General features: G+C 49.8%; 1 protein-coding gene across 1 annotated transcript; it reads right to left on the bottom strand.

The window, feature by feature from the left end:
* Positions 1-218: 218 nt before the first annotated feature.
* On the bottom strand, positions 219-9,090 carry LOC135972640 (uncharacterized). Its single transcript, XM_065551305.1, has 3 exons — positions 9,007-9,090; positions 2,902-6,136; positions 219-833 (listed from the first exon to the last, which is right to left on the bottom strand). Exons 2-3 carry the CDS (start codon positions 3,452-3,454, stop codon positions 331-333), a joined length of 1,056 nt encoding a protein of 351 aa, XP_065407377.1. The 5' UTR covers positions 3,455-6,136; positions 9,007-9,090; the 3' UTR covers positions 219-330.
* Positions 9,091-9,494: the final 404 nt, after the last annotated feature.

Below are 9,494 nucleotides of genomic sequence, written 5' to 3'. Positions count from 1 at the left end.
TAGAGGAGCACAGCATGGCGCGGCGCGCATCAGAGAAGCTTTGAAAATGAGTTTTGTGACTGGCCAGGCTACGGTGTGAAACTTCTGTTTGTTTCTCCTTGATGAACCCTCCGCCCCCCCGCCCCCGGTTCACTCTACTTCCCTGTAAGCCAACCACCCCATCCTCCCCTTCCCCCTTCGAGCACCGCTTGCAGAGGCAATAAAGTCATTGTTACTTCACATTCATGCATTCTTTATTAATTCATCACACAACTAGGGGGATAATTGCAAAGGTAGCCCGGGATAGGTGGGGGAGGAGGGAAGGAAAAGGACACACTGCAGTTTAAAACTTTAACTCTTATTGAAGGCCAGCCTTCTGATGCTCGGGCAATCATCTGGGGTGGAGTGACTGGGTGACCGGAGGCCCCCCCACCGTGTTCTTGGGCGTCTGGGTGAGAAGGCTATGGAACTTGGGGAGGAGGGCTGTTGGTTACACAGGGGCTGTAGCGGCGGTCTCTGTTCCTGCTGCCTTTCCTGCAGCTCAACCATACGCTGGAGCATATCAGTTTGATGCTCCAGCAGCCGGAGCATCGACTCTTGCCTTCTGTCTGCAAGCTGACGCCACCTATCATCTTCAGCCCGCAACTTGCTCTGTTCATCCCGCGATTCAGCACGCCACCTCTCCTCTCGTTCATATTGTGCTTTTCTGTAATCAGTCATTGACTGCCTCCACGCATTCTGCTGTGCTCTGTCAGCGTGGGAGGACATCTGTAGCTGTGTGAACATGTCATCACGCGTCCTACGTTTTCTCTTTCTAATCTTCACTAGCCTCTGTGACGGAGAAACATTTGCAGCTGGTGGAGGTGAAGGGAGAGGTGGTTAAAAAAGACACATTTTAGAGAACAATGGGTACACTCTTTCACGTTAAATTTTGCTGTTCACATTACACAGCACATGTGCTTTCGTTACAAGGTCGCATTTTTCCTCTTATATTGAGGGCCTGCCGGTTTGGTGTGAGAGATCACTCACGCAGTGCCAGGCCACAGATTTCAGCTTGCAGGCAGCCATGGTAAGACACAGTCTTTTGGCTTTTTTAACCTTATTAACATGTGGGAATGGTTTCAAACAGTAGTGCTCTCATTTCCCATACCAAGCACCCATTGGGTTGGCCATTTAAAATGGGTTTGCAATGTAAAAGGAGGGGCTGCGGTTTCAGGGTTAACATGCAGCACAAATAGGGTTACCATATTTCAGCAAGCAAAAAAGAGGACGGGAGGAGCCCCACCCTAACCCCGCCCCTGCCCCTCCCACTTCCCGCCCCCCCAGAACCCCCAACCCTCCCCCCGTTCCTTGTCCCCTGACTGCCCCCTCCTGGGACCCCTGCCCCTAACTGCCCCCCAGGACTCCACTCCCTATCTAAGCCTCCCTGCCTCTTGTCCCCTGACTGCCCCAACCCTTATCCACACCCCCACCCCCAGACAGACCCCTGGGACTCCCATGCCCCATCCAACCACTCCCCACCCCCTGACAGCCCCCCCCCAGAACTCCCAACCCATCTAAACCCCTCTGCTCCCTGTCCCCTGACTGCTCCGATCCCTCTCCGCACTCCTGCCCCCTGACAGCCCCCCCCCAGAACTCCCAACCCATCTAAACCCCTCTGCTCCCTGTCCCCTGACTGCTCCAATCCCTCTCCCCACTCTTGCCCCCTGACAGCTCCCCCCCAGAACTCCCAGCCCCCCACCCCCCCGCTCCTTGTCCCCTGACTGCCCCCTCCTGGGACCCCTGCTCCTAACTGCCCTCCAGAACCCCACCCCCTACCTAAGACTCCCTGTTCCTTGTCCCCTAACTGCCCCCTCCTAAGACCCCCCCCCAACTGCCCCCCAGGACCCTACCCCCTACCTGTACCCTGACTGCCCAAAATTTTCTCCACTCCCCCCAAAAAGCCCCCCCCGTTTCTTGACTGCCCCCTCCAGAACCTCCCTGCCCCTTCTCCTGCCCCCTGGCCCCCTTACCCTGCTGCTCAGAACAGGGTGTTGGGCTCTGTGCGAGCCGAGCCGGACACGTGGCTGCGCTCCCCAGCACAACAAAACCCGGTCCCTGGCCCTGCACAGTGCTGCCGGACCGGGCTGCAGGGGAGAGCGCAGGGGAGAGCTGCCGGCTCAGAATGCAGGGCGGAGCTCCTCTACAGCTGCTCCGGAGTCCAGCCCGGGACTTTCCTGCAGCCCTCCCAGCCGCTCGCTCTGCTCTGCCGGGGGAGGGGGGAAATCCTGAACATTTTGAGTGCTTTACAAATTCCCCCCGGATGCTATTTTTAGCACAAAAAGGAGGACATGTCCGGGTAAATCCGGACGAATGGTAACCCTAAGCACAAACCCAACTAACTCCCCTCCCCCACACACCCAATTCTCTGGGATGATCACTTCACCCCTCCCCCCCACCGCGTGGCTAACAGCGGGGAATATTTCTGTTCAGCAGAGCAGGAACGGGCACCTCTGAATGTCCCCTTAATAAAATTGCCCCATTTCAACCAGGTGACTGTGAATGATATCACTCTCCTGAGGATAACAAAGAGCGATAAGGAATGGATGTTGTCTGCATGCCAGCAAACACCGGGACCATACGCTGCCATGCTTTGTTATGCAATGATTCCAGACTACGTGCTACTGGCCTGGCGTGGTAAAGTGTCCTACCATGGCGGACGGGATAAGGCAGCCCTCCCCAGAAACCTTTTGCAAAGGCTTTGGGAGTACATCCAGGAGAGTTTTCTGGAGATGTCCCTGTAGGATTTCCACTCCATCCCCATACACGTTAACAGACTTTTCCAGTAGCTGTACTGGCCGCGATTGCCAGGGCAAATTAATCATTAATCATTAAACACGCTTGCTTTTAAACCATGTGTAATATTTACAAAGATACACTCACCAGAGGTCCCCTGTGTGCCCTCAGGGTCTGGGAGCACGCCTTGGGTGAGTTCGGGGGTTACTGGTTCCAGGTCCAGGGTGATAAACATATCCTGGCTGTTGGGGAAACCGGTTTCTCCGCTTCCTTGTGGCTGTGAGCTATCTACATTTTCTCCATCCTCATCTTCCTCATACCCCGAACCCGCTTCCCTGTGTGTTTCTCCAGTGAGGGAGTCATAGCACACTGTTGGGGTAGTGGTGGCTGCACCCCCTAGAATGGCATGCAGCTCCGCGTAGAAGCGGCATGTTTGCGGCTCTGCCCCGGACCTTCCGTTTGCTTCTCTGGCTTTGTGGTAGGCTTGCCTTAGCTCCTTAATTTTCACGCGGCACTGTTGTGCATCCCTGTTATGGCCTTTGTCCTTCATGGCCTTGGAGACCTTTTCTAATATTTTGCCATTTAGTTTACTGCTTCGGAGTTCAGCCAGCAGTGATTCGTCTCCCCATATGGCGAGCAGATCCCGTACCTCCCGTTCTGTCCATGCTGGAGCTCTTTTGCAATCCTGGGACTCCATCATGGTTACCTGTGCTGATGAGCTCTGCGTGGTCACCTGTGCTCTCCACGCTGAGCAAACAGGAAATTAAATTCAAACGTTCGCGGGGCTTTTCCTGTCTACCTGGCCAGTGCATCTGAGTTGAGAGTGCTGTCCAGAGCGGTCACAATGAAGCACTGTGGGATAGCTCCCGGAGGCCAATAACGTCGAATTCCATCCACACTACCCCAATTCCGACCCCCGAAGGCCGATTTTATCGCTAATCCCCTCGTCGGAGGTGGAGTAAAGAAACCGGTTTAAAGGGCCCTTTAAGTCGAAAGAAAGGGCTTCGTCGTGTGAACGTGTCCAGGCTTAATTCGATTTAACGCGGCTAAAGTGGACCTAAACTCGTAGTGTAGACCAGGCCTAGGTCTCCTTGTTGCTGGTGTAGCAGGATCCTCTTTGCTACACCAACATCAGATGCAGATTTGGCCCCTCGGAGCTGATGTCAACCTGCCTGAGCTGTTTATGTTCACACGATAGTGTCCCAATGGTGGTGGTGTTGTTAACGCCGAGGTGGCTGTTCCATCCCAAGACCTGGTTTGAGTTGCTTTAATATTCTAAAAGCCACTGGGCTGGATTCTGCTCTCAGTCAGTAATAACTTCTCTGAAATCAGTGGGCCGGATTCTCTGGACTGCTGAGAAGCACTGGGGCAGGAAAGAAATGATGGCAACTTTTAAGTTACTCCCCTGATCCTGGGGGACCCAGTCCCCAGGACAAATCAGAGAAGCACGTGAAGTGCTCCAGCTTGTGTTTGCTGCGAACACCTGCTGGAGTCCTTGCCTGGCCAGATGTGCTCAGAGGAAGTCAGCTTTCTGGCATGGGAACAGGGCCAGTGAAATCAGATGCATTACCTTGCTCAGGCTGAACTTTCTCCTGGGAGGAATTACCCAGAAGAGAGAGATGCAGTGGGATGACATGGCCTTACTAAACCTCTCAGACTGGAGAAACTGCAGCACCTGCCTCAGCTTCCATTTTAAACTGTGCCAGCACATAATGAAAAGAGATTGCCAGCTCTGTGCTTAATAGCAGCCCATTAAAACAAACAAAAGGAAGTATTTTTTCACACAACGCACAGTCAACCTGTGGAACTCCTTGCCAGAGGATGTGGTGAAGGCCAAGACTATAATAGTGTTCAAAAAAGAACAAGATAAGTTCATGGAGGATAGGTCCATCAATGGCAATTAGCCACGATGGACGGGGATGGTGTTCCTAGCCTCTGTTTGCCAGAAGCTGGGAATGGGCGACAGGGGGTGGATAACTTGATGATTACCTGTTCTGTTCATTCCCTCTGAAGCACCTGGAATTGGCCACTGTCAGAAAACCGGATACTCAGCTAGCTGGACCTTTGGCCATTCTTATGTTCACCCATGTCTGACAATTCTACTGCTCTGCTGTGACCTTCCCAGGTCCTCAGGGCCTCACAGTGGGGTACTTTGCTCTCTGATGTGTTTGTCAGTGGCAGGTTAAGCTTGGCCAATTCTTATTTAATTAGAAACTCCAGGATAAAAGTACAAAGCCGAAGAAATTAATTCTTGAGGATCACCTTTGGCTGGAAAATAGGAGCACAAAATTAATTAGCAAGGCAGGATGGCCTGGTGGTTAAAGCACGGCCTAGGGCCCAGGAGATCCAGCTTCAATTCCTGTCTCTGCTGGAGATTTTGTGTATGACTTTTGGCAAGTCACTTTATCTCTCTGCACCACAGTGCCCCATCTGTGAAATGGGGATAATAATGCTCCATTTCTCCTTGGTCTCTTGTTTATTTAGACTGTAAGCTCTTCAGAGCAGGGCCTGTCCTTCTGTACAGCACCTAGCCCAGAGCTGGCCTGACCCCATTTGCGTCCGTTAGGTGTCACCACAATATAAAAGGTAAGAAATAGAAATATATAATATATTTTGGGGGCTATTTTCAGCCTCTCTAATATTAGAGAAACCTTTCCAAACTGTGCTATGTAACGCAAAAATAAGTGGCCAATCTAGTGAGTAATAAATTTAGATCCAATAGGCCGAGTGACAAGTCTAGTGATAAAATGAATACCCAATTGCTTTCTGAATCAGGCTTTTTCTTTGAAGTCAAAGGCTCACTGTACTTTCATGTAACAACTGTCTGACCTGAATTCTGTGGAAGGATTGCATGCTTAACAATACCGGTACTGCACAAAGTGGGTTGCTGTTTTATCCATGACTCTTTATTCATGAAATGCAGGAGTTATGAAGCTAGTTTGTGTCTCTATGGTTACACAGAATAATAGAGAGGCTTTCAATGTGTATCCTTGGCAGGGGCTGGAAATGCTCAGAGAAGGTATTTTCAATTATAAATCAGGTGGGAGATAAGAAGACCTCCATGTGATAGCTGGATCGCTTCTATATCACAGTTATATAAATAGCCTATGTTGAAAGAGTCACTGCAAATTAGCTTCTAATTTTTTAGAACATAGCCAGGGCAGTGAACGTAAGGCTGGAAAGTGGACTTCAAAATGATTGGGGACTCAGTTCTGCAACCCACAGTCAGACAACTCACATGCATAAATTGCTAATTCAGGAATGGCCTCTGGGTTCTGGCCCTTGGTGCTGGTATGTAATTGGACTGAGACGTGTCAAAGTGAGATTTGCTGAATGTAAATATCAGGGATCGGGAGAATCTCAAAAGGATCGGAGATCTGATCTGAAAGAGAATTAGAAGTCTGCAAGTTTCTCTGAACTAATAACACTTAATATTTTCAAATGTGTCACTGCAATCAACCCAGTGAGGGAAAATTCAAATCCACTTGCATCTGTCATCTCCTATTCCAACTTCTTTTCATACACCCAGCACAATAGAACTCACTCCAACTCCCATCGAAATCTTTGGAAAAATTACCAGAGAGTTCAAAGGATGTTGGATCAGGACCTACAGGTGGCCCCAGTATTGAAGAAGTAACCCAAAAGTCACATTAGGTGTCTAATGGAACATATCTTGTACTTATGAAAGCTCAGGAGAAGTAGGGTATAGTTCACCATAGAATCGGGTTGGTTTTACTGCTAATTAGAGCTGGTTGAAATGCGGAATTTTTGTTGCATGGGAAATTCTGACATTTTGAAACTTCCTTTTACTCCAAATTGGAATGAGAAGTTGAAGATTCGAAATTTACCATAAAACAAAATTTCAGAAAAAATGTGTTTTGGAAATATTGAAATGACCTTTATGGAAGTGCTTTGGTTCAATAAGGTGGAAGAGCTTTGTTTCGACTTTAGCATTCTGACTATTATATTATCTGTTGTATATTATATATTACATTGGACTTCACCATTTCAAATATAATCAAAGCACTTCAACCTTCCAAAACAAATTCGATAATTTTTCATTGAAAATGATTAAATTGATACATTCTCCTGAAACATTTTGATTTAGTCCAATCAGCATTTTCTGACAGAAAACTGTCCTGTTGGAAGATTGTATGCAGTGATGTTGTAGCTGTGTCAGTCCCAGGATCTAAGTTAATGAGCCTTTTATTGTAGACATTATTGCTTTGCAGCAGTAATCGCATGATTATGGTTAAAGAGGCACTTTCATTATAAGCCTTTGCTGAAAAAGGCACTTTTTGGGTGCTATGATAATTGTGCAGGCTTGTTTTATAGCCTAAAGGTGGATTTTGGGGGGAAGGCTGATAAAATTCTGCAATTTTTTAGATAATTTTTTAGATGCAATTTGAGTATGAGCAAAAGTTTTAGGTGCTTTACAGATCACCTGAAAGATGTGGTCTCTGCCTTAAAGACCTTCCAAGGGAAATATAACATGCTAGGCTGAGTAGATATTGGGAACTTGGGTAGGGAGGAGAGAGATTACAATACCAAGAAAGTGGCATTCCTTTGAGAAGCACACAGATAACTTGACGGGTTTCCAGGTAGTTTAAAGCTGGTTTTGTATTGTTAGTTGATGTGTAGTCTAGATGATAGTCTGTCAAGATTTAGGGCATCATCTCAACCTGTCTCAATCAAGCAATCCATGGCTTCATCTCAGCTTCCTTCATCTAACTGTCTCCAAGGTAGAAGTGCTTCTCTCAGGCAAGAAGAACATCCTTACACACAACTCTGCCTTCGTCTCCCTCCTTCTCATCTCTCATTTACCCATATCTCTTTGGTCTGCGTATCTGCCTATCATCTCTGGATCACTCACATCCTCTGGGCCCTCCATGGTTACACTCCCCGTGTGGAAGTTACACTGGGAGCATACTGTGAGGAGTCCTCCTCTGTGCCAAAACCCCTCTCTCTCAAGGTTCTTTTCTAACTCCCCTCCTGAGTGATGGGCCAGGAGCTGGTCCTTTGAGCAGCTAAAACAGAGGTGGGCAAACTACGGCCGTGGGCCACATCTGGCCTGCGGGATCGTCCTGCCTGGCCCTTGAGCTCCCAGCCAGGGAGGCTAGCCCCCGGCTCCTCCCCTGCTGTCCCCCCTCCCCTGCAGCCATGCCGCCGTGCAGGCAGTGTGGCTTGCACCCGCCCACCTCCCAGGCTTTCCAATAAGCCAGTCCTGCCGCTCTGAGCGGCATGGTAAGGGGGTGGGGGGAGTTAGATAAGGGGCAGGAGGTCCTGGGGGGCAGTCAGGGGATGGGGAGCAGTTGGATGAGGTGGAGGTTCTGAGGGGGGGGCGGTCAGGGGACGGGGAACAGGGGGTGGTTTGATAGGTGTGGGAGTCCTGGGGAGCCTGTCAGGGGCGGGAGTGTGGATAGGGGTCGGGACAGTCAGGGGCAGGGAGCAGGGGGTGTTGGATGGGTTTGGAGTTCTGAGGGGGGCAGTCAGGGGGCGGGAAGTGGGAGGGAGCAGATGGGGGGGGCAGGCTGTTTGGGGAGGCACAGCCTTCCCTACCTGGCCCTCCACACAGTTTTGCAACCCGGATATGGCCCTCGGGCCAAAAAGTTTGCCCACCCCTGAGCTAAAAGGTGGCTAGAGACATCTAGTGGTGGGTAGTCCTTGCAAGAGGGATTAGTAATATGCCCAGTGTAAGACTAAGGGATTGCCTACTGTAGGGAAGTTTGCAATGAAAACATCCCCAATGCAGATGACCCATAAGTGAGAAGTGAAGGCTCACTGTCTGTTCTTCCACTTGACCCCAGACAACCACCTGCAGGCTAACGATTGAGCGGGTTAGGAATTTTGAGGGCTTAGGTGAAAAATGCAGATTTGCTGAACCTCACATGTTTTACGGAGGCGCAACGGGTTTGATGAACTTCTGATGAATCACAGGCAGGGTTCTGGACGAACCCAGCCTGCCAGGTGGGCTTCCCTCTGAAACCTGTCTGCCTTGCTGCCAGCTCGCCTGGTGCACTGCTAGAGAGCCCAAGCTACCGGGTCCGCAGCTCCAGGGAAACCCTGCCATGCGGACCCCCCCAGGGTTGAGGATCCCAGGGCTGCCAGCCTCCCTGCCCCAGAGCTGGCTCTACCAGCTATCCACACTCCCTCGTGTGCAATGTGATCACATCACCCACCTCCTCAGAGCCAGGCTGGCTCCCCGACTCCTGACACTCCAGCTCAAAAGTGCCCTTGTTTACAAAATCCTACCTGGATTTGCTCTCATTTAGCTCAGGGAAATTCTCTCTCTCCTCCACTCACTCCTATTCCTGCTTTGTTCTGGCTTCCTCCCTGGCCCTTGCAGTCTCACCTCACAGAGCCTTCTCCTGCACAGCCTCTGCTGTCTGGTGTCTTGTCTATCTGCCTGTTTGACTCTCCGTTTATTTTCAAATCTCCTCTGAAAAGCTCTTTTCTCCCTTGTCTCTGTGTCTAAATTTTCTTCCCTCTTCATTCATTTTGTGCACTTTTATGGCTGTTTTTTTTTATTATGGAAAACACTGGGATACTGATTGTACAGAAGGCATGATATAAAATAAAGTTCTGCTGTACTTTTAAAGATGTGTGAATAGGTGTTGCCCCCTGGTGGCTATGTTGTAGAACTACTTCAATCAATACAGCAATTTAACAGCTGTTTGGCCTCATTTTATCCTCCACCCCACTAAAATACAGGGCTAAATCTACAAAAGAATGTTGCCACC

This window comes from Chrysemys picta, chromosome 7 (genome assembly GCF_011386835.1).
Source record: "Chrysemys picta bellii isolate R12L10 chromosome 7, ASM1138683v2, whole genome shotgun sequence".
Classification (NCBI taxonomy): domain Eukaryota; kingdom Metazoa; phylum Chordata; order Testudines; family Emydidae; genus Chrysemys; species Chrysemys picta.
Note: the sequence above shows the minus strand (reverse complement) of the source record. Positions and strands in the feature narration are given on the sequence as shown.